We start from the raw sequence: 25,888 nt of genomic DNA, 5'->3' as shown, positions 1-25,888 counted from the left end.
TTTGCCTGTGATCTTGATCAATTTCTGCTGAATTTCTTCAATGATGAAAATTAGTTCTTTCGCATTATTTCGAAATTAAATATATATAAGTAGGCTCGAAGGTGCTTGTTGAAAGTTAGACATCTTTCCGAAGGTGGGCCGAGGGTTTATCCTTTTACCAACCTTGTTGAAAGACTGATCGAAGCCAGCGGATGCCAAACGATTTGGCTACACTGGCGGCGGAGACAGTTACAATAATAATAATAAGTAGGCTCAGCAGAGAACCTGAAGAGGACTTGAGCATTTCGAAATGTTTTGTTTCCAAAAAAAATCCATTGTTTTGCTTTATTTTGTTTCGTTCGAAAAACGTCGTTTTGAACACTCCTAATCACGTGCCCAATTAGAAACCTTTGAACGTTTTAGAATTTAGACAAAACAAGACAAACTAAAATTCTCTGGCGGCATGAACCCAAGTGAAGGCTAAGCTGTCAGGGCTGCTCCTTTTCCCTATTTGCAATGTTTATTTCAGGCATTTTTGTTTTGCCACTCGAAAAATTAAATTATAGTGCAACAAAGTACAAGTATTAAGTCATTGCATACATAAAAAGCAGTGACACTAGTCGCAAAAAATACAAACAGTACATGCCTCGCACAACATCACCGACCTGTCGCTTTCACGACTGTGTGTGTGTGTGTGTGCGATTGCACAGTATGTTTTCACAACAGAGTGAACAAACGCAAATCACAATGTTCAAATATTCTAAAACAAAATGTCGCAGTAAAATTGCTACTAATTAATCTACAGAAAAATGCAAATGATATCAATCAGCAAGCAAAAAATCAGATGAAAAATGTCGAAGAGAAATCATATTGGAAGACAACTAACGTGGCTCTGCGCTATAGCGTATGGTAGAAGGATAGTAATACTAACAGTTTCCTGATAAGCTCAATGAAAAGGTCAGTCATGTCTGAAGTACGACATGTCAGAACAAACAACAGTTTAGCGCTTTCAGTGTGTGATAGTTCACGGTCATGGTTCACCTAATTTACACAGTCTAACCCTCGCGATGCGGGAAACAAGAGACCTTAAATCGATAGATAGATAGATAATAATTGAAAATTGTAATGTTGATTGGGATGGTAGGCTACAACCTAAAGGCCAATCGAACAAAAGGACGACAAACCATATCTTCTCATTACCAAAAGCTCAGAACTGAGAATGAGACTACCTTTACCTAACATAAAAAAGGTACAGCTGATCATACATGATCAATTTGTTGAAGAAGCAAAAATATTTCGTGAAATCACTTCCTTGCTTGTCATGCATGATCTTTAATTTATGCACTGATAACACAGAAGCCCTAAACACGCATTTTTTATTCTTTATAGATAACTAGAAACCGGGTCATTCCATGCCAAATGAGCAAATGGGTTACACCAGTGGCTCCCAACCGGGAGAGTTTGCAATTTTCAGGGGGAATTTGGTTTTAGGATTTTAAACTTTTTTAAGCCTGGTATGTTAGCCTAGACTAGAGCGTTAAAGAGGAGTTTATTATTAGATTAACTCCGGACTATTTAAGCAATTGTACATAGATGCAGACCATCACGTAGGCCTACAACTTCTGTTTCATACTAATACTCAATGGTTTTCAAGAGGAAACGTAACCAATCGAGTGTTTGAGCTCAGAGACTAGCTTAAATTATTTTTTGGCCTTTAAATAAAATTGGAATTTGTTTCATTGCTGAATGATGACAGATGGATTAGACTCCTTGCTTATTTGGTTGATATGTTTGGTCCATTGAATAAACTAAATCTGAAAATACAAGGGAAAAATACCAATATACGGTATCTATTCAATAACCATCTCCATTTAAAGTATTCCAAGTATTCAATTCATTCATCAGCTACAAAACAATTGTCATGACAAACAATATGTAAATTGTGATGTCATAGACAGAAATCTTGAACAATAAATGTAAAAATGTACAAAATTTGCAAGTCAAAAAATTTAGCTTTTATGATAGTAATTATCAAAATTAATTCATATTTTTTATTTGACATGAAAGAGTATTGGCATAAGCATGAAACATGTGAATTTCAGTTCTTAAATTTTATACCCATTTTTTTTATAGACCCTCAAAGTTTGGCCTCCGAAAAATGCATGTATAATAGCAAATTGAAACGTTTATAATCATATCAAGCATTTCTCTGGTGACTTTTTAATCTATATTCTTGGATTTCTTGGGTCTTAAAATGTCTGTCTAGCAATTTTCAACCATATTGTATGATCATAGGTTAAGAAATTAGAAATATGACAAGAAATTGGGCAAAATCACTGAACAGGCAAAAATGACGATTTTTCTAATGACCATAACTCCACTAATATTTAAAAAATTTCAATTTTTTTTTTTGCATTTTTCATTTTTCATACTTCTTTGACATCTACAAGTATGCCAAATTTCAATAAAAATCTATGACATGTGGGGTATTTTTTTCAAAAAATTTGCTCATTTGGCATAAAATGACCCAACCATCAGTGATGGAAAATGTTAAGTTGCATGGAATTGGAAAGTTGCACGTAAAGACTAACAGCTGAGTGTATTTTAAAGGCATTCACCATGAAGGAGGAAAGAATTTTTTTTCAAATCTTGGCCAAATACATAGCAGTCAGTGTCAAGTAATAGCTTGCATTAAGTTTTCATGTAAACTCGATAATAGCGAAAGTGCATCTGTTCTGTGGCTAATTTTAAAAGTGAATTTGCAATGCAGCTTATTTGTGGTATGCCCGGTTGCACTCTGCACAGGATAAAACGACTAAGCGATATGACAGCTAAACACTTTACATTAATCTAACATTCCTCAATGTCAAAACGATTCGTATGCACGGGCAAAAATTTACATTTTTTGTTTCGGTCTGTCAGTCAGCCACACTTGAGTGCCACATCAGTGATTCTCAGAAAGGTTAGTGGGTTTTGAATCTTTATCCTCGGACTGACAAAGCCTTGATACTTGATAGGTTATTCCTGGTAGCTTCGCATACTTGTAATGTAGAGGCTTTTGACGCAGGGCTAAAGGAAATAGGCTGCTTGTGAGCACTGGACAACCAACATTTCAATTTTTATCGGTTCGTCAAAATTTTATGTAGCGAAAGCTCTTGTTCGTTTGGTATGCGAGGCAAGACAAATTACGCACGCTGGACTGATTCATCTAGCCCAATAAAGCATCTACACATATTGCATGATGTCAGTAAACAAGCTGCAACGACGCAAGATAGTTCTTTAACTTCCTGTTTGTTTCCCCATACACAAAAAGTGCAAACGGATCAACTTTTCGGTGCCTGTCGGTCTTCTTACTAAGTTAAAACATTCTACACCAAGGAAACCAAATTTCTAAAACTGCAGAATGGTGCAGATCGCAGTAGCCAAGGGGCTACATATATGAGTGACAATCAGTGTGGTGAATACTGTTAAAAATCACCACGGAACCCAGTGAAATCTATTAAAGTATAACGTGCTCGTGGATAAACTGGTGAAGGATGCTATTCAACAGATGGCATTAAACTGAGATTTATTCTCAAGCTGTGTCATTTGGCTTGGTAGCTTTCTTTGCTTGTTCTCTTTACTGCTTTTTGTAGCAGCCACAAAAAAAAAAGTTTTTGATACTACCATGCACAATTTTCAATCTTCAGTGGCGTTGTCTTAACACATTTCTGACACCTAGTAAAACAGTTCCCAGGGCTCAAACCACGGTTCATTAATGAGGGCGGCTGTGACGATTTTAAAAACAAGGGGCGATTTCACCCAAATATTTGTTCGAATTTTAAAATATTTAACATTTGATAGGCCATTGATATACTAGTAAAACAGTTCCCAGGGCTCAAACCACGGTTCATTAATGAGGGCGGCTGTGACGATTTTAAAAACAAGGGGCGATTTCACCCAAACATCTGTTCGAATTTTAAAATATCTAACATTTGATAGGCCATTGATATATTGATATTTGATAGGCCATATTGATATTGATCCATTAATATTTGATAGGCCATTGAAATATCTGCAACATCAGCCGCAAGAGATCCAGTACACCAGCTCAGACACACTACTCGCCAAGCTGGGCTTGCGAAAGATTGAAGATGACCTCCGATTCAACCGTCTCTGCTGTTTTGGACATGTTGAAAGGAGCAGCGGATGGATAAATCAATGCCGAGATGTGCCAGTAGCTAGTACAAAGAAGCCTGGACGTCCCAGGAAGACATGGAGTGACACCGTAAACAATGACAGGAAGCGCTGGCAGATGACCAACACTAGCCCCCTAGATCGTGATGAATGGAGACTGAGGATGTGCCTTGCCAGACCCTGTCCTACCCTGATTCTAGGAAATGAGACCTAAAACAGGAAGAAGAAGAAGAAGAATTAGTAGTAAGGTACGGTGTGCAGAAAAGTTAGAAAAATAGCTGCGGTCATTGAAATATAAATACCAATAGAAAATTGGAATTGGGATAGAAAATTTCAAATAGCTGCAGCCATTCTTCAAAATATTTTCCGCATTGTGCTAATTAAACTTGGACAAGGACTCGATCAATTTTGTTAATGGATGTGATGTCATACAATTATATCGACGTCAAGGCAAATAGAAAAACGCTATTATCAGTTCTACAAATCTACAAGTCTCCCACAAGTCAGCAGTTGTGAACTGAGCAGTGAGCAATGGTGCCACTACTGGTGTTTTTCCACCAGATCTAGTGTTTTTGGATTGCATCTAGTGTTCTAGTGTTTTTCTTTGCTATCTAGTGTTTTTAGCGATTTAGCGCCATGTTAGTGTGCATAACTTTGGACAGTATTCAAAGTAGCCCTCCCTATTGTTTTATTTGGCTGCATCAAGGTGTTTGTAATGAGTTTTTTGTCCGGTTACTTCCAATGATGACCAAATTTGAGATATTTAGCATAAATACTTTAAAAAAATACACGCAAATAACTGTGAAAAGTGTTCAAAGTAGCCCCACCTTACGGTACGTTTAGTCGCTTACATTTCGGTTGTGGATTATAATGGTAGAAGACGAGGCGCCAGTTTGTTTTAGTGGAGATGTTTATGGAAACCAACAAAGACCTTGATCAAAGATGTGAAAAGCAAAGCTCCGCACAAAAGATATCTTAACAATGTAAAACAAATTCACATGGCATTCCTTATGACTCTATTACAGACACGTCACACATCTGAAATTAGTATCACCTTCAGGGCTCTCACATTTAAGGAATTTTTTTTATTTTAAGGAAATCTGGTTCTATTTTGAACTTTTAACACTGACTAACGCCATTGGCTGCCATTTTTGTACATTATGCATGTAAATGATCGTGTATTTATCATGCTAGTGTTTTTTGTGAATCTAGTGTTTTTTTTTCGGTCAAAACAAGTACTTTTCTATAACAAGAGAGTGGCAACATTGGAACCGAGCAAGCGACAACTAAGCTAGCAACATTTGAGCAAGTGGCTAAAGTTGGTAAATGATGAAACTGAGCAAGTAACAACTGATCAAGCCATAACTTGGAATGTCACAAGTCAGCAAAATGAGTTTGACAAGCGATGACAAAGCACGTCCGACGTGAGCACATAAATCTCATTTGCTGAATTCGTAGTTGCTGAAATGTAATTGCTGAATTGAAGCACTTGCTGAGTTGTCGCAAGCCGACTACTCCAGTTCTACAGACTAACTGGAAACGGGATTTCACTAGACTTGCAGAAAAACACAAAGCGCAAAGGTCAAATTAGCTCCAATGTGCTGCTATTTCAACAAACTGAGGTTGTAAACAAACGTGTTGTTTGTGGTACAAAATATACAGTTTCGTAAAAAACAATCTTCAGTTTGTAGGAATGATTTTCACTTAGGTCTTAATACTTCGATTTTGCAAAAGATTGAAAATCTCTGATTTAGATCGACAGAATATGTTGCTGAAGTGTTCAGAAAATGTGTTCTAAATGCAAGATACTGTCACTGTCAGGTATATTCAAATAATTCATACAAAAGTTAAGGTTTTCGTTTTGGAACTATTCATTCCTCCCCATATTACTAAAAACAAAAAAGGAGTCCTAAATTTTACCGCCGAAGCCAGGTTTTGGTTTGGCTTATCAAAACCATCACTCGAATCGAAGTCGCAATTGGCCAAATATTAAAATATACCAAATCACAAGTGAAATCGCCCATCGTGTCTACCATCCTGATTCTGCGCAAGCGGAGGTCAGGGTGGGTGAAGGTTTTTAGTGGCGTGTTGGCAACCCACATAACCCACTTCGGTGGGTATCAGTCCTAATGATTTTTTTCCTTCACACGTAACATCACTAAAAAAACAAAAAGAACTATTTATTCAATATGTGTGTGTGTATTAGTTTGTTTTTGTAATGTTGTTGGGTTCAGTCGTGTTCTCATTGCTTTAAGAATTGACGCTCCAGTTGTTTTAGGAACGAGGAGGCGACTGATTCTTAACTTATTCATCTACTTGTTTTAATGTATCAGGTTTGGTGGCCGTGCTTAACTATATTTATCGATGCATATACCGCAATATTAGATCCTTTTATGCACGTCTTAAACCATTATGGTTTTGCCACCTTTTCCTTTTGTTGGTTTTGTTACTGTATTTCTTTTTCACAATATCATTTCTTTTGTATTCTGACAAAGAAAAATAAATTGAATTGAATTGAATATCAATTTAGTTCACAGTACAACTCAATGCGACATTTGCTCTTGTTTGCGCTCTGTAAGTAGTTGTATGCGCCGCACAGTTCGTGACAGTGCACAACACAGATCACTCTCAAAATCCTGACTCACATTCACACAGTAGCGCAGCCATAAATGTTGAAAGGGGTGGGTTTTGACTACCCAACAGCGGGGGGTCTGGGGGGCGTCCCCCAGAAAATTTTGAAAAATTACTTTGAATTTGGTGCATTCTGAGAGCATTTTCAACAAAAATGTGGGTACGAATATTCCTGTAAAATGGTGCTGCCTGGTAGCATAGCAAAAGGATAAGATCATGTTTTCTTCGGCATTTTTCGGAAAAAAAGCTAAGTCTCTGTGTTTTCTTGTTGCTAATTCTTGGCTGAGATGTTTGAATGTTTGGTATTGGCAAAACTCGCTCTTTTAATGCAATTTTGTTTAAAATTAGGCAATTTTTTTTAGACTGAAAGCATCATTCTCAATATCGTGACGTCACACGCGTGCCAAAGGGGGGGGGGTTGCAACCCCCAAAACCCCCCTTTGGCTACGCCACTGCATTCACATAGGTAAGTCAACAGAAAAGGAATTAGAATACGAAAAGCTGTTTCTGTTGTTTTGGGGTAAGAGTCTTTGGTAATAATCTGCACAAGACAACGATATGTATATAATTAAAATATTACTACTAGCCTATATGTTGCAGAAAATTGCAAGTACCGATAGAAAACTTGCAGCCAAATAAAAAGTTAAGGTAGCCCAAAAAGTCGCAAGTCGCCAATCCATATTTTTTGCTGCCTGGCCTTATAAAAAGTAGCTCAGTCAGGCAACACTGATGCTCCAATGCTTTGACAAAGAAAAAGTGTTGCGTCATCATAACAGCTGTGTTGTCGAACTAATTTTGTAGTTACAAAATAAGAAACAGTACTTTATCGCAGTTACAACACTTCACGATTATTCGATGCATGTGCGCGCTTGTCTTAATCTTTGCTCAACATTTTGCACTAATCTGAAGAAAAATATTTATTGGTATTAGTGCGGTAACATTTTCAATGTATATTTATTTAAAGTGTAATGAAATCCCTCCCGAGGGAGGAATTCCTCCCCGGTTGGGAACCAATGCCCTGTAATGGTGCAGTAGGCAAAAAAGAATTCAAATCTCATATCGTTGCCCACTAAGCGGGGCATGCACACACAGCAAAAACAAACGATGTCAATTTTCAAGGCAGTTTGAGTGGGAGTCTGAAGGATTTTGGCATGTTCCTAGTCACTAGTCAGAGTCGTTGAAAAAAGAGCCGCCTACGGCTTGATACAATACAATGAACAATAATTTCTTTGTTTGCAATTATTACTTAAAATTATTGTTGTTTGTTTTCCGTGTTGCGCCCTCAATTTTAAAAGCGTAGTCTTTCTATTTATTGTCATTTTCATACGAAGAGCTAGTCAAGTCGTACCACATATTCGTCAAGCCCATGCATAAACATTTTAAACCCTACCACTGCCAACTCTCCAACAAAGAAAAAGAAGTCATCTCAGCAAAAACGTGATCTCGCTGAGCACTAGCCAAATATACTAAAACTAAAAATTGGCAAAGTAAGTTGTGTGCAAAAGCGATCTTTTTTCTGAAAGAAGCAAAAGGCACAACGTTGCTTTCCGCAGCTGTTTGAATGATTTTGAAAATATGCAGCAAAAATTGTGTCAGCTCAAGTAGCCTATAACAGCGAGAATACGCCAACGGCCACTTTGAAAACAAATAAATCTGACAGTCTAGTTAGGCCGATGTTGACCACCGCAGCGTTTTGAGTGCAAATTATGTTTCTTACGGATGGTTTTTATCGAAAACGTGAAACACATATACAACTGGTAGAATTTCTCGTTTCAATATTGATTCAACGTCTGCAGACCTTAGATCTTGACCTAATGTAAAAAAGACGGATATTTATAGCAGTGTGGGTTGCAAAATTGCAAGTAATTTAAGTATGGATTGCCGCAGGCGAGCAAACTTATCAATGTTGAAATCAAAACAAGCGTGGTGCAGACATAAACAGTCCATTCGACAATTCGTGCTTAACCTTTGCCCAAGATCTGGTGATATTTTATGCTAATACATTTATGCTATTTTATGCTATCACTGCTGACGCCAAACATTTTTTTTCAAATATTGATCCAATTGCACACGATGTATTGAATAAAAACTGACTTGTACAAAAGAAGAATGATGGAATTTGCCGTGTTAGCATCCAGCCCTGTGGTAGGCTCGTCCAAGAAAAGAATGGGAGGATCCAGAATCATTTCCATTCCGATATTCACTCTTTTTCTTTCGCCTCCAGAAACTCCCCGAACAAATTCTGTTCCAACCTACAAATCACCCGCAATAAATAAGAATCAGTAGATCTGTAAACCAAAACGTCGTCTTGGTGAATTACGCAAAACTTCGCAAGCTTTTCCATTGGTCTATTCTGCTCACTACTCATGAGCAATTTTAGTCATTCAAAAACTACTGTAGTGTGACATACTAACAATCGACAACGATCAAAACATTTTTCAACAATAACATTATAGAAGATGCAAAACTTGGGACAAATGTCAATACTACATTATCACACAACAATCAAAAACACAAAGATTCTTAAAAACCATGAACCATCTGAAATTGAATACAAGAATTTGCTATAATGACGTAAATTTATTCAGCTAGCAAATTTTGGACGAATTTTTGTAGCTGAGTGTGTTTGACTTTTAGCCGCTTTTGCATAATTGGCTTCCTGTTAGAAATTTAACCATCAAAACGACAAACGTAATGCGACAAAAACGCTAGCAAAAAACCCAGAAAATACATCACCTTGATTGACAAAACTAAGTAACATAGCGTTTAATCAAAATGCAAGAGCGTCTGTTAGGCTCTTGCAGGCGTTTTATGACAAAAAAAAGAGATGTGTATATAATGTAAAAGCATCTTTCATCAAGCTTCTGCAGTAATAGTATCACACCAATTCAGCCGCAAAGTTTTCGAGCACCACTTACACCAGGCGCTTGTATTCTCATCACTACGGTTCGGCAATTCAACCAGCTAATACGTTGAACATATTGCAACACAGTTAAAACAGTCACGAATGTCAATATTCATTTGCCTGGCGTAGTAATTTGTTGTAAATTAGAGTGCAATTTTTTTTCCTAGTATCTAAGCCTGTGCTTCATGTTTAAAGACCTGTATTAGCCCAGCCAGCAAATTATACCTTTTTTACTTTGATTTCACGTTTGCAGAAGTTTAAAAAATTGTCAAAAATGTAAGTTTTACACCTTTACGATGAAACAGCAGCGTCAAGTGCTCCGGGTAGGTGTTGAACCAACAACTCAATGAATGTCGATCCAACACTTTCATTACTCGGCTAGGCAGCTGACAATGAGTTTTTTTATTCTTTAAAATTAAAAAAAAAAAAAAAAAAAAAAAACCTGGACCGGAAGCTAATACGCTTGGGCTCATCTAGGCAGCCAAACAGGATTGCCATTATGGCTGTTTTAACGCCAAATATGAGCGTTTGTTTAATGCGTTTGGCAGGCTATTTTGACTTTGGCATTTTGATATATTTTTGGCGTTTTTTTAATTTTTTTTTCGGCATTGTAAATAGTTTAAAAAACTCTGTTTTATCAATGCGCTGTAGCCTGTTTACAAAACATCATGTTTGAAAAGGAAACTTGTCCCGAATCTTGATGCTTTTCATAAAATAGCATTTTGGGCTGATTTTGTCAACAGCATGATTACTACCATAGCCTAAGGTGTTGCGGCCGTGCCATATTTTAACCTGAGAATCCATTAAAAAACGTTAAATTTCTAAAAGTTGGCATTAAAACCGCCAATAATGCAATCCTAATTGCTGCCAAGATGAGACCTAGCGTTTTAGCTTTCAGTCCAGATGCTATCATAGCGACGACCACGCATGAGCAATGAGCATGCATCGCAATATTTAAGCAAATAATACTGTATAATAGCGCAATTTTGCCATTTAATCTTTTTGCTTCCAATAAGACCACATGATTTAATGCAATAAAGCAACTCTGAAAAAATGACTACTGAATTGTGGCATTGATTGTGCTCGTTTGAAACGGCGCTGATAACAGCATGACTATAAGTGAACATATTGCGATGTACAGAACCAAGCACTGCTTCTAGCTGCAATTCAAAGATTGTGGAGCCTCTCTTTTTGATTACAACGGCACTTTTCAAAATAATCGCTTGGGCGACAACCATCTGTATGTACTATGTAGGACTGTGGGTGATAGTGTAAGATTCCAGAAGGCAAAAGCGACAAATCTGTCAGCAACCTACGAGCTAAGCCTCAAAATCGAATAAATTTTCACAACAAGCACACTTACTTTAGTATCGGCGCAAGCTTGAAGACCAAGTTGACTTATGACAAGATCGACTTTTTTCTTCTTCGCTTGAGCATTGTAAAGTTTTTTAGGCAATCGGAGATTCGCTGAAAAGGCCAAGTTTTCTCGCACACTGAGTGTTCCCATCACAATGTCATCCTTCGATTAAATAGAAACAAAACGATTGATAGAGTCATTGGACATGCAGTGTATGCAGAGAAAATAACCTCTCCCAAAAAACATGTGAAAAAAAAACTATTTCCATTTTCCAATCAGGATATCTGATAAGCTTTCAACAAAGCATCCACAAAATTAATCCGATCATGATATTTCAATTCGCTTCGTAGAACACAGTGGTTTTGATCCTATTTACGCGCCTCAATCTAGCAAAACTATAACTAGAAATTGTGATCGCTTATTAGGCTTCTCTCGGACAAAGACCACAAATATCCACCAAAATCATTTACATACGCGAATATGCACACTAACTCAGACCTGGATGCATGGGTTCAAAACTTTTGAAAAGCAAAAATGTAACAAAATCGGAATCACCGTGGAATCACAGTAACAAGTGAGATTTAATTTGAATGAACGACATTTTGAAATATACAAATCAGCACATCGTGTGATTTCAGGCCACAAGGAGTATCAGGTTACGATTTCCATTCAGCGCTGACAAAGCTGTAAATTTTGTTTGCTTCAAAAAAAGGTTAAGTGGACACATACTACAGTAAGTGCATCGCACAATCGTGTTATTTTTGCTACATGTGACTGATAATGTTTAAGATAAATACATGACTCTTTTTCAAACCTATAGTTTTAACTAAGAAAAGAACTGACAACTCCCCGAAGACGTAAACGCCACTTAACTTAAGGTTACAAAGAGTGATTATGAAAATATGCTGTATTGAACAAAAAGTTAATCAGATTTTTAGTCTAAATGCAAGACTGGTGAGCAGCTTGCTTCTTACAGTATAGACGCTCTAAAATCTAAAAGCATCGATCGTTTCATGACTATCAGTTTTGGATCGCACACGATCGAAATTGACGCTTTGTGACTTAGGTAGATCCAGCTGTCGTTCTTTTACATTGCTTCAATGCAAATGTAAAAACGAACAGCTTCGACAAGTGAAAACTGAATAAGAGCAAACAGTCAGCACTGTTTTAAACGAAGATGCTTATAATGTGAAACCTTTCGCTTAAACAAAAAAGTCCGTGTGGTGGTTTTGGATTAATTGTTTCGTCGAGAACTTGCAAGAAAACGAGAGACATCAAAAACTTACCAAAAAATGAAGCTTATGAATGTTTGGAGCACAAAAAGATTTTGAAATTTCTAAATAATTTATTTTGTTTTGACGCACAATTCCTCGTTGATTAATTTTGTTTCGTCGAGTCAGCGTGGCCGATCTATAAATATGGGTTTCGCTCAGCTAGAATGAGGTCTTCTTGAATGTAGGGTACGTGCAGTAAACAAACACTGACCCGTAACAATTCATCTTGTAAAAAAAACAACCAGCTTAGCATTCAATTGAATGACATTGTTTCAGAACTCAGTAGAATGTAAAAAGATGTTTAACTGAGGCAAGTTAAACTTTCGAAGCAAGAACTTCGTTTGGTGATCTCCACGCGCATTCACAAGGGAGTTGGAAAAGAAAACAGCTTTCCTTGAAAGAACTCCGCGTAGCGCGCTTACACTACCGATCGACTAATCTTTTCTGGACAAATACGCAACAGTCGCAACACATACGCACCTGCACAACGTATCCGCTCATTAATCGAAAATCATTCGGTGGCTTCTCTCCGTTCAGAAGCACAAGCCCTCCAGTCAAACCTTTGGGATCTTTTCTTTGCGATAAAATATCAATCAATCTAAAACAAGAATGCTTGTCAATAATGTTTTTATGAAACGAATATTACATAGGTCGAGGAGGTCCAACCAAAATTTAAATCCAACACCAATATCTATCTGTTTGAGAGTTGAGGCCACAATAAACATCTTAAATTTAATCAGTCCCTTTCATGCGAAAAGCTTAGCTTGCTTTGTGCATGGATTCAAATGAGACAACAAGAAACATAACTAAGCATGAAAACAATCCAATGTTACATAATTGAAAACCACATCATCTTAACATCATCGTTTCGCTGAGAATAACAAGCAAAAACAAGCACGAAACAGTGCACAAGCTACTCTTGAAACATGTAAGACAAGCACTTCAAAATTAACCAGAAAATAACTTTTGAAGATTCTTCTTATACAGTATTATATAACTTATACTGAATGTAGCTTTGTAACCTCAGCAATACTCACGAGGTTTTCCCGCTCCCAGTCGGCCCCATGATCGCGTTCAATCCAGGTGGGAGCATTCCACTGCAACAAAAAACATGGCATATCATCATCTGGCATATAAAGTGAACAAAAAATGTTCAAAAACATATTAATAATCAAAAAGTCGTTATGTGAAGCTAAAACGTATCGTAATATCAGTGCTCTTCAACCTTTTTGTCCGTGGTACACCTTTTTTCAATTTTTAATAACTTCGTATACCTCACAAATAGCAATGTTTAATTGTGCACAGGAAGTAAAAAAAACTAATGATTAATTAATTGTTTGTTAAAGTGATTATACAGTAGTAGTCTTGAACTGGGCATAAGAAACTACGTATGCAAAAGTGCAAAAAAAGTCAAAATTGAAGTGGATTTAATGGCTAGCTTGTTGTTGCATGGTTTCGGCAAGTTGGACATAACGTGGTGTTAGCTCTTTCTCTATTCCTCCCCGCATTAAAGAATCAATGTCAAGTATCGAGTTTCGTTTGTTTGACTTGATCTCAACAAGACTGGAAAATCATTCTTCACACAAATAAGTGGTAGGCATCTGCACCAAGACATCAATGGCTTTTTGCGCAAGATTTTTGTATTCAGGAAATTCAAGAAGAGAAACCCAAACATTCTGTGTAATCCACTTCTCGGAATGAGTACTTTTGATTTAAATCAGCCCGTAGTTCCAATAATTCCTCATCCTCAGTTGGTTCTTCATAGAAAACGGCACACGCATCCAAAATGAGCGTATCTGTTTCAATAGCACAAACAGGTTGGCGAGTAGCCTAATAACCGCACACCAGTGGGGCCGGTTAAAAGTTTACAAATATGCCAGTTGCTGTCTCTGTTGTGACTTCCACTATCACAGATCTAAGCTGTATACCCTTCGTATACCCTTCTCCAGCTGTATACCCTAGTTTTGATCTGGTATACACTTGGGTATACAGTATACCCGGTTGAAGAGCATTGAGTCAACTTCAGAAATGTTTTAAAACAAAATAACAATAACTATTTAGTTTTTAAACACAACTCTTGATCACCACAACATTTCTTTTAACATACGAGATGTGACAAAACAGCAATTGCACTATTGTCCTAAGAATTAAAATTCTACTCTGATTTTTCAAAAAGTTGCTCCCCCTTTGAGTTAATACACGGACTGTATTCGATTTTGCCATCAAGATTCTTTAACCTCTTTATCATTTACTTTCTCAGTTTCGAGAAATACTTGCCCCATTTCTAAACAGAATTATTGGGTGGACAGAGATATATATAAAACAAACAAATGAGTTATCAACACTATGCTACACAAAGCCTGAAACGACAAAGTGAACCATTTTGTTTTGAAAATTTTTGCAACACAATATGCTAAGAAGTTGTGCCACACAGTGAAACACGGTGCACGATATCTGGGCGAAACCCTCTTGGGCGAGACCATGTGAGCGACGGTAGCGAAAGTTTAGCCGTTCGGAACGGTGGTGACCTATATAATTTATGACATTGAAACATTTAATACACATATATAATTTATGACATTGAAACATAAAGATGAAACATTTAATAACCAATTGAGGCTTTTATTCACTGAAATATAGAAATACAAAACAATAAGAACTAAAGACAAACTGATAGCAATAGGTAACGTAGTAGGCATACAACACAAACTTCTACTGTAACATATAGTTTCAAACACAAGACTGCGACGCTCTGGCAAAGCAGTTGAAAGGAAAGAATGCTTGTGGTGCCAGAGGCATCGCGCTTCTTAATCAAGCAGCAGATGGCATAACCACCAAACACAAATTGCAGATGTTGTCAAGACGTAAATACCACATTCTTCCCTCCTTCATCTTCGGAACACCATCTTCGAATAATACAATAACAAATTGACAAAACGATATAATAACAAACAGATACATTTCATACATGTTAAATAAATGCATTACCTACAGGCACCTCAAACATCGTATATATTGTGACCATATCTTTCAGGTGGTCTAGTTACTCTAGAAGAACGTCTCGGGTGCGTAGAAATGGTTAAGGGAGATTTAGTCATTTCATGATTAGATTCCGAAGAAGTATGAGCATCTGCATTAATATCTGGTGTAAGATTTTGCTGTGTACCTGCAGTTTCTGGTGAAGGGTTTTGTTGTGTACATGGAGGTTCTGATGTAAGATTTTGTTGTGTGAGTGAAGTTTGAGAGGGAGATTCAGAAGGAGTAGAAATCATGTTATCATTGTTTGATCCTTTTCTAGGTGTTGGGGCAAGATCGTTGGTTGAGACGGAAGATTCCCGACCATTGGGAAATCGCACATGGGCGAAACTCGGGTTTGCGTCCAATAGCTCGACCTCTTCCACAAGCGGATCGCTTTTATTTCGGACAAAACGTCGGAGTAGGACTGGTCCTGGCTGGATAAGCCAGCTAGGAAGAGATTGACCGAACATACTTCGACGACTAAACCCCAGAAATCGTTCGTGGGGAGTGGTGTTGGTTGCAGTGCATAAGAGAGATCGTACTGCGTGCAGAGCTTCGGGTAGAACTGCCTCCCAGCAGCTCTCAGGCTGGTCATACGTTCTTAACAAGAGTTTGACAGTTCTCCAAACAGTTTGGTTAATTCTTTCACATTGAGAGTTGCCGGTAGGGTGGTATGGTGTACTCCGACTACTCGCAATTCCTCTGTCTGAAAGATATTGCTTGAGATCTTGAGACATGAATGAAGAGCCTCTGTCGCTGTGGATATACAATGGATGACCAAATAAAGAAAAGAGTTGACCAAGGCATCGAATAACAGTGGGCGAAGTCATGTCTTTACATGCAAATGCGAAAGGATAGCGACTATATTCATCAACAACAATCAACATATACTTATTCCTGCCATCGAGGGGTCCTTTAAAGTCAATGCTAAGTCTTTCCCATGGTCTCATCGATTTAATCAACAATTCGGCTGGTTTACGATAAAATCGAGGTTTTAATTCAGCGCAGACTTTGCAGTGCAAACAAACATATTTGACATCTTTCATAGAAAAAGGCAGATTTTTAGTGCGAATGAAATGGGACAAACGTGTAATGCCAGGGTGCCCAAGTTTTTCATGGATTTTGGTAAGATCGGGCGAGTTAGAAGATAGTGTACACGCTCTGGATAACGCATCTGGAACTAGATTGCTTTTACCGGGTCGATGCAAGATGTCGTAATCGAAATTTCCCAATTCGGCACGCCAGAGCTGGATTTTGTTGTTTTTAATTTTACCTAGTCGTTTTGGGTCAAACATGAAGGAAACGGCCCTTTGATCTGTCAGAAGTGTAAACTTGCGGCCATGTAATAAATGGCTCCACTTTCTAACCGCATCCATGATAGCCGAAGCTTCTTTTTCTACAGTTGAATAGTTTGCTTCGCAACAAGAAAATGTTCTAGAGTGAAAGGCAACAGGTTGCCCTCCCTGATTTAAAGTGGCAGCTAAGGTATGCTCCGAAGCGTCGCACTCCACTACAAATGGAATTCCTTCTTTGACACTGGTGAGGCAAGCAGATGCAAGACCCTCACGTAAAGTTTCGAAGCTTTTAATAGCGTCAGAGGGTAGAGGAAAAGAAGATGATAGATTGGATTGTACTAAAGGTCTAACCTTTTCAGAGAAATCAGGTACCCATTTGGCATAGTAAGAAAACATTCCCAAAACCCGTTGTAATTCTGGTTTAGATTTCGGCAAGGTAAGTTCGAGCAAGGGTTTAAGGCGTTCGGGGTCAGGTTTGATTTTACGGTGTGAAAGTCTATAACCCAGTAAGTCAATCTCATTACGAGCAAAAACACATTTCGATTCATTAAAAGTTAAGCCCTCGGCTTTAGCTGCAGCAAACAAGGCGTTTAATTTCGCGTCATGATCTGCTCGATCATTGCCACACACAGTTATATTATCAAGATAGGCATAGGTGTCAGTCAAATTATGCTTTTCGATCAGTTTGTCAACAATTCGTTGAAAAAACGACACACCGTTAGTAACACCAAATGGTAAACGCGTGAATTGAAATAATTTTCCTTCGGCTTCAAAAGCCGTAAATGGGCGGTCAGCAGGACAAAGCGAAATTTGATAATAAGCGGATTTTAAATCTAAAGTGCTAAACACAGATCCTTCTGCGATTTTCGCAATTTGATCACTTATTTTAGGAAGCGGATAAGCATCAAGTAACGTAAATCTATTTATAGTTTGCGAATAGTCAACAACCATTGTTGGTTTATGTCGTCCATCTCTTGCAACCAGCACTTGCGCTCGCCAAGGTGAATAAGAAGGTTCGATAATTTTCTCGGACAAAAGTTTGCTTACCTCCTCCCGGATGAATTTACGATCTTCTTGATTGAAATTCCGAGACTTAGTAGCGATGGGCTTGGAGTTAGGTTCCAAACTTTGGAATAAACGAGGAGATTCCATGGTTGAGGCAGATACTCCGCAGTAAGAGTCTCCGATCACTAACTTTCTTTGTGATCCATCAAGCTTGAACACAACTTCTTCATGCTGGTTTAGAAAACCTTGGCCTAGTATGATGTCGGCACAAAGTTTTGGTACTACTCCAAAGACGACGTTGGCATACTTTCTCTCTTGAAGTTTGACGTCAGTACACACTTTCCCCAGCACTTGTGCAGTGAGTTGGTCCGAAGCCATTGAAACTTTAGATGGCTTGCCTTGAGGTTGCAGTTTAATAAATTTTGCAGCTTTGGCACTCATGAAGTTGTCGGATGCACCTGTGTCCAGCAAGCAATCGAAATCCACCCCTTTAATTTGTGTACGTAGTGTGGTTTTGTTTAAGCATTCTGGGACTGTACCAAGAACAGAATACAAGTGAAATTTTTCAGCATCATCATGGGCTGTGTTGTCATCGTCAAGTGGGGACTTCTGGCCTGCAAATGGTATTGCAGCTGCTTTCCGAAGGTTGTTTTGGCAAACACGCTGAAAATGACCGATCTTGCCACAAGCATTGCAAAGCTTATCTTTCGCTGGACAGAAGTATCTGCCACCGGTATGGAGATTACCTCCACAAAATAAACACTTGCGCTTTGTGCATCGGTTAGAAACTGTAGGTTTCATTGTTGCCGTTTTCACATCGCTGCTGGATTGCTTAGAAATGGATGAAGCACGCTGGGGTGAATTAGTTAAATAAGAATTTGAGTGTTTTTTGGCTTGGTCCAGCATTTGAGCTTTTCTAATGGCAGTTGGTAAATCCAATTTTTGCTCTTCAAGTAATCTCTGTCGAATTGTATTGGAGTTGATGCCATTAATAAAACCGTCTCTTGTAATTTCGTCTTTGTAGGTCTCGGCGTCTACGTTTTCAAATTCGCATTCTCTTGCTAGTTGACGTAATGCGTGAATGTATTCATCGATGGTCTCTTCAGGATTTTGAACTCTGGTCATTAATAAATGTCTAGCAAACACAACATTTTTCTTTTTATGATAAGCATTGTCGAGCGCTGTCCTTGCTGCGGCGTAGGTCCCTGCATCTGCGATGAAAGCGTAGGTTCTGTGTGAGAGTGAGTTTGCTAGTAACCCCAGCTTGTCGATGTTTTCTTGATTTCCTTCGTTTCTTTCAACCGCAGTTAGAAAAGTTTCAAAAGTTTTTTTCCAGTGATCGTATATTTTCTTTGCTTCGGGCTCCTCTGGAAGGAGTTCCAGTCTGTTGGGTCGCAGCAAATTATCCATTAATACAAGTGAATAAAATTGAGATGAAACATTTAATAACCAATTGAGGCTTTTATTCACTGAAATATAGAAATACAAAACAATAAGAACTAAAGACAAACTGATAGCAATAGGTAACGTAGTAGGCATACAACACAAACTTCTACTGTAACATATAGTTTCAAACACAAGACTGCGACGCTCTGGCAAAGCAGTTGAAAGGAAAGAATGCTTGTGGTGCCAGAGGCATCGCGCTTCTTAATCAAGCAGCAGATGGCATAACCACCAAACACAAATTGCAGATGTTGTCAAGACGTAAATACCACATCTAGTTGCTTTGCAGCGTCACGGTTTATCGTGAAGCTTAAGCTTATCGCGTGTTGCACTTTTGAGGCGGCTGGCGGGTTCCGGCTGGGGAGCTGATGCGAAAACCCTTCGCACAGCTACCTTGGCCCTCGTCCATTCTACTGCTGAGTACTGCGCACCAGTGTGGTGCCGCAGCTCTCACACCCGCCACATTGACACCGCCATCAATGACGCACTACACACTGTGACTGGATGCCTGCGTCCCACTCCAACGGACTGCCTTCCCATCCTTGCAGGCATCCAACCTGCTGAGCTTCGCCGTAAAGGAGCCATGATTTCCCTTGCTCGTCACGCACTGGACCCCGACCACCTCCTCCACAGTACATTCCAGCACCTACCTGGAGGACAGCAGCGACTGAAATCAAGACGCCCATTTGTGCCCGCCGCACGACAGCTTCTGAACAACGTTGAAGATCTTGGAATAAGTGCGGCACACTGGACGAACTACACATGGAACATGGAGTGGTAAAACAACACCTCCCGACTCCGTGATTTCCTACCCGACGTCGATCCCTACCCTCCGGGAATGTCCCTCGCAAGACTTGCGTGGGTCCGCTTAACCGCCTACAAACCGGCGTCGGTCGCTTTCGTTCAGACATGTGCAAATGGGGCCTGGCTCCCTCACCGGGATGCGAGTGTGGCGCCACAGACCAGACAGTAGATCATGTCGTCCATGACTGCCCAATCCATCAACCACCACATGGAGCGCTTGGACTGAAGGCTCTGGATGACGAGACTGTCGAGTGGCTGATGACATCATGCCCAAACATATAGTCCAGAAGAACAGCTCATACGACGAAGAAGAAGTGAAGCTTAAGAGTCTCTAGACTGAGCATTCGGACTAAAAGAATATCAGTAGCAGAGGACACAGCTTGTTGTACTAACCAAATCAGTAGCTATTACTGCAGTAAATGATTTTATTTTAAGTGCCCACGTTAAAACTATGACTTATGCCTCTTAAGAAGTTCCACATAGCCTGTTGTAGAGCCTCACCATTTCGAATAAATCGATCAACGAAGCGCATAATTATTGTGGTTATCAGCTTATTTGTATTTTCTTCGTTTGGCTGGCAGCGGTTCGAATCCAGTGATTACTTGTTCGTAATCCAAGAGTAACCCAATTATACATGGACGGAACATTTAGTGTTGCTCCGCCCTTGTATAAAGCGAAACGAAGAAAACAAAAGAAGCCGATAACCGCATTATGCACCTCGTTGACCGATTTATTGCCAATGGACAGGACTCACCACAAACTATTTGGGACTTCTTAAGAGTCGTAAGTCATTATTTTAACGTGGGCACTTAAAATAAAATCATTTTCTGCGGTAATAACTAGTTAACTACTGATTTGCGTTTGGTTAGTACTGATATTTTTTAATCCGAAAGCTCTAGACGCTGCGTAGGCGCATCAGCAGTTTACAGAACATATTGTGACTGACAGTCAATACATTTTAAGACTTGAAGTCACACGGAATCAGAACTTCGCCGTGGTTGCCGGATGATTCTGCTGCCTGTAGCTTATCGGAATGGCCCGTTTCGGTGAGTCCGATTCGGCTAGTCCGATTCGGTGAGTCCGATTCGGTGAGTCCGATCCCTTAACGGGGGATTTTTTCAAATTTTTTTTTATTATCGGGTACCATAGCCTAATTATCATTGCCGTTTTAGGGTTAGGGGTTTGGGTTAGGGGTTAGAAGTTAGTAACTCACCGAATCAGACTCACCGAATCGGACTCACCGAATCGGACTCACCGAATAGTAGCAGACCCGTAGCTTATACCAAAAATGTTTCAACAGAATGCACCATCAACACTGGTATTGCGACTGACAAGTTTCGATAACGGTTAGGGAGCGTTCATAACTGACGTTAACCAATTTTTGGCCATTTCTCTTGAAAGATCTTGTCTCTTTTCTGAGGGGTTTCTCTTCATGATAAACCTCGACGAGCTCCTCTACCTCCTGGATCGTCTGCTTCTCCCTTCAGGTATGTGACGTCACAATGGTTGTTTGTTTATAAATTATATAGGTCACCACCGTTCCGAAAGGCTAAACTTCGCTACTGTCGCCCACTTTGGCCGTCGGCCGCCCACATAGTCCGTCGCTAAAGAGGATTTCGCCCAGATACCGTGTACCGTTGAAACAAGTAGCTTACCAAGTGGGGTTCAGCCAAAGCCATGATTGACAAAATGTCGTTTCTTTTTGTCAACCTTCAGATAATCGATATACAGTATATATTACGTTATCATGCACATGTTTTCATCCAATTACCAAATACGCTTGACCCATGACTTGACCATTACCATAATTATTAAAAGTAAGTTGATAAATTTATGTAAGATGGTATTGAAAATAAATACAACGTTTCAAAGAAGAATGATTTGATATATTGTGATCTCACCTAACTCCATGCAAGATTTCTTTCATTTCAGTTTTTCCACATGGAATGTCATTTAGTTTTTTCCTTACTTCATAACGAATACTATGAAATGTCAAAGTGACATTATTTTCTGTTTTTAAGTCAACTTGGCACTCCTCTAGATTGCCTTTTTTGTAGGTGGCTTCTGTCTTGTAGATTTTTCTAAAAAAACAGGAAAATATACATAACTCTTTCCAGCAAAATGAAAACAAATGTGTTCATATAAATAAATTGATCAAAATCTGAACAATCGATCAGCCACACCTCAAGAAAGTAGGTAGCCTACAGAAAGTCAGTTGAAGACATCAAAAAGGATATATATTGTATTCTCATAGAAAAGTTTAAACTTCACATTGTTCAGGAGTTTTTATCCTCCAATCCCCGATTATGCATAGCAGAATTGGATCAATTACAAATGTAATTATAATTGAAGGAAATTAATTACACATTTTCATATACATATAACTGTAATTTAGACTTTTTGTTTTTGAGTTATTATTTGTAATTTCAAAAATTTTTGGCCTAAATTACAATTGCATTTAGTAAATTGCACACATGATAGCAGTACTTTTGTTGAGCCGCTAGTTGGGGTTCAAAATGGTTTTCTACATTGCAAACTACTCTTTATCACATGCAATTCTACTTGTTTTTGATAAAGATAAACTGTAAAAAATCATCAAGAAACATAAATATTCAAACATGTAATTTTTGTAATTGAAAGGTGTAATTTATTACATTTGGAAATATTTATAACTGAAATCGTAATTTGAAAATTTCAGAGCAATGTAATGTAATTGAACCAAAAATTGTGCACTTGGTCCAACTATGATGTACAGCACTGGAAAAGATTACATAGCAAAGAAAAAAATATTTAAATATGCCAATTATATGTGGTTACAAAATAATGGGTGGAAAAGAATATTCTGTCTAGCAGGCAAAATCCAAACAACTATATACCAAAAACTAGAAGCTATCACTGGGCCTGTGTTGATTACCACAGGAAAGAAGAGATAAAGAACTATCAGTAACACATTGGAAAAAAAATATTAATTGAAGGCTTAAAGCAACATAATTGCAAAAAATGGACAGTTTCAAATATCACGAAAGAAGGTCAATGCCAGTAGCTTGCTACTTCTATTGCATAAGTATTAACAGAAAATGATAGAAAAAAAGTAAAACGTTAACTTTTCTTTTAATATGAGACAGCAAAGAAGTTCCAATTTATGTTCTATTTTCAGTTATCACTCAGGTGTATGTTTACACTCACAACTTTTCTGGCTTCCATTACTGATCGCACTACTAAAGCACCACCACATACAATTGGCCACAGGTTGTATTAAGAAATCCTTGCATGTGTGAATATAAACCAAAAACTATAAGACAGCACCCACACATTCTTCCAAAACTCACAGTTCTCACCTTTTCATGTTGAACTTTGCAAAATCAAAGTTGACTGAGTCAAATTCAAAACTCAATTTTACAAATAACCAAAAAGGAACGGGAATGACAATAAAATTCTATTTTCAAGTCTCTATGGATTCAAAGTGACATTTAAAGTGTAGACTGCATATTGTGTGACTATGCATTACAACATTGCTTGTTGATGTTTCCAATAAAAATATACAACCATCATCTGTTGAATCATAATCTACATATTGCTTAATAATGCATCGACATTGCTTTTCAGCATTGATTAGTATGTAGGTAGGACTGGTGTGGGCACAAACTTCATCCAATGCAACACTTGCCTCCTCTGGGTTCACAAAAAGCCTAAGAGGAGATCTGAAACCCGACCCATCCTTTAAGTGTAAAAGATGTGCAGGAGAAGCCCGGCGCATAGAGGGTAGAACTATCACTGACATTCAAATAGATGATGGAAAGTTAGAAGTGGTAGACACTTTCTGTTACTGAGGTGACATGCTCAGTGCTCACTCAGTGCAGGTGGAGGTACCGTCCTCAGCTCCACTACCAGAGCGAAGACAGCCTGGGCTAAATTCAAACAACTACTGCCAATATTCACCAACAAAGATATCCCCTTTTTCAGTAAAGGCAGGGTCTACAACAGCTGTGTCAGGAGTTGGTTGTTGTTTTCGAGTGAATGTTGGGCTGTGACAAAAGAAGTAATGGGAAAAATCAAATGAAACGACAACGCAATGATACGGTGGATCTGCAACACCAGACCACAAGAGAACCAGTACACCAGCTCAGACACTCTACTCGCCAGGCTGGGCTTGTGAAAGAATGAAGATGTCCTCCGATTTAACCGTCTCTGCTGGTTTGGACATGTTGAAAGGAGCAACGGATGGATAAATCAATGCCGAGATGTGCCAGTTGCTAGTACAAAGAAGCCTGTACGAGTGTACGTCCCAGGAAGACATGAAGTGATATCATAAACAATGACAGGAAGCGGTGGCAGATGACCAACACTAGCCCCCTAGATCGTGATAAATGGAGACTGAGGATGTGCCTTGCCAGACCCCGTCCTACCCTGATTCTAGGAAATGAGACGTAAAACAAGAAGAAGAATTATAGATATTTAGTAGAAAGTTTGTGTTTGTTTTCTTCTTTAAACACACATAGCCAAATAACACAAATTTAACATATTTACGTTATTTGGCTTCATTAGGATGGTAGTTCAACAATAGGGAGTAATTTTTTCATCATAAATCAAATACACCACTATATACGGTAACTGTTTCGAAGAATGTTATCCCAATATACCAAAAATGCTGAATAGTAGGATTAATCTCTCAAACATCAGCATAAAGCTGAACATTCAGTATAGAACAGCAAGCATTATGTTTAGCTAACCATATCAGTGTAGTCTCTATGTTAGCCATTAAGACTTTTCTAAAAAACAAACCATTTGTTGGCAGTTGAAATGAATGCAGCAAAAATTAACAGCTACAACGTATAACTACACTCAGTGTTAACAAATTCAATCTGATTAACCAGCAGCAGCGAAAGACCAATTGGTCGTCTAGTCAACTGCTACCAACTGGTCATTATTGAAGACACAAATGGATTGAAAAAAGCACTCGAATTGGCTAACAAATAAAATCGTGATTTTGCCCGTGATGCTCAACTATAGAAAAGTATAGCCTAAATGAATATATAAAGCCATAAAATGATGTTTAATTGTTTTCAACATGCCTTCGTTGCTGTGTTGTAAATTTACACAATATAGATGCCAAGACTGGCTTTCCACCATTTCTACATTGGCATTAATTCTTCACTTCTGCAAACAATGCGCCATTTAAGTCAGAAAGGTTTCTGCATTTCTGCTTGTTAGTAGTGCCCTTTCCTATCAGCCAACCCAACTAATCTTAGTACAAGAAAATATTTAATTTAGTTAGAGACTTCTGTCTTTTTAGAAATGGAAACATTTGAATAAGCTCTGTCAAAACTAAACTTAATGAAACCAAATTTTGGATTTCAATGAAAAACTCTGAATCTGGACTTGTTTGCAAACACAGCAAGTCCAATGCCCTGGCTGACAGACCCAAAGAAAATTGTCTTTCTTCTAGGGCTAATTAAAAGCGAAAGCTTTCTGTTAATGCATGGATAATATTATAATTACCACCTTAATAGCAATTTATATCTATTTCAATTGTTTGAAACGTATTTTAATTCACAAAGCGGGTTAACCACAACTCGCATACTTCACTGAAAATAACCTACACATCCCCACAACAATGTGATCGTTCGCATTCACACTTCGCAGCGCTTCGCAGCGCTTCGCAGGCAGCGAACAAAGTGAAAAACTGCGACGCAGTTAGGGAGTTTTTTTATAAGTGTTGCCATATTCTTACTAATGAATTTGATTATAATTTTTTATAATTTATTTAAAATTTCCTAAAAGACAACGAATATGCGTGTTTAAATGCCATGATCAACAAAAATTTTTCAAGACGCACACTTCCCATTTGACATAATTCATTAAATTAAAGTAGACTATGTGTAAAAATTAGACTTGTGTTAAGGTTTGGTACAAAATTGAGCTTGAGTTCAAAATAATGTTTAACGACTACAGAATCATTTCAAGTATTGTTTTTAATATTATGGTTTTGTAGGGTAGGCGG

The 25,888-nt window shown here is 38.3% G+C and overlaps 1 protein-coding gene across 1 annotated transcript in view; it reads right to left on the bottom strand.

Annotated features, from left to right (window-relative positions):
- The window catches only part of LOC145775375 (broad substrate specificity ATP-binding cassette transporter ABCG2-like), a 37,726-nt gene extending 14,387 nt beyond the window's left edge, over positions 1–23,339 (bottom strand). The window contains exons 1-6 of the mRNA XM_082586663.1: positions 23,226–23,339; positions 21,789–21,968; positions 13,360–13,419; positions 12,803–12,920; positions 11,055–11,210; positions 8,881–9,038 (exon numbers count right to left, since the gene is read on the bottom strand). Of these exons, the coding sequence (XP_082442789.1) occupies positions 8,881–9,038; positions 11,055–11,210; positions 12,803–12,920; positions 13,360–13,419; positions 21,789–21,968; positions 23,226–23,233 (680 nt within the window). The 5' untranslated portion in view covers positions 23,234–23,339. The remainder of the gene's footprint in view (positions 1–8,880; positions 9,039–11,054; positions 11,211–12,802; positions 12,921–13,359; positions 13,420–21,788; positions 21,969–23,225) is intronic.
- Positions 23,340–25,888: the final 2,549 nt, after the last annotated feature.

The sequence above is a fragment of the Aplidium turbinatum genome, chromosome 8, assembly GCF_918807975.1.
Source record: "Aplidium turbinatum chromosome 8, kaAplTurb1.1, whole genome shotgun sequence".
Classification (NCBI taxonomy): Eukaryota; Metazoa; Chordata; class Ascidiacea; order Aplousobranchia; family Polyclinidae; genus Aplidium; species Aplidium turbinatum.
The sequence above is the reverse complement of the archived record's forward strand: the minus strand, read 5'-3'. Positions and strand labels throughout refer to the sequence as shown.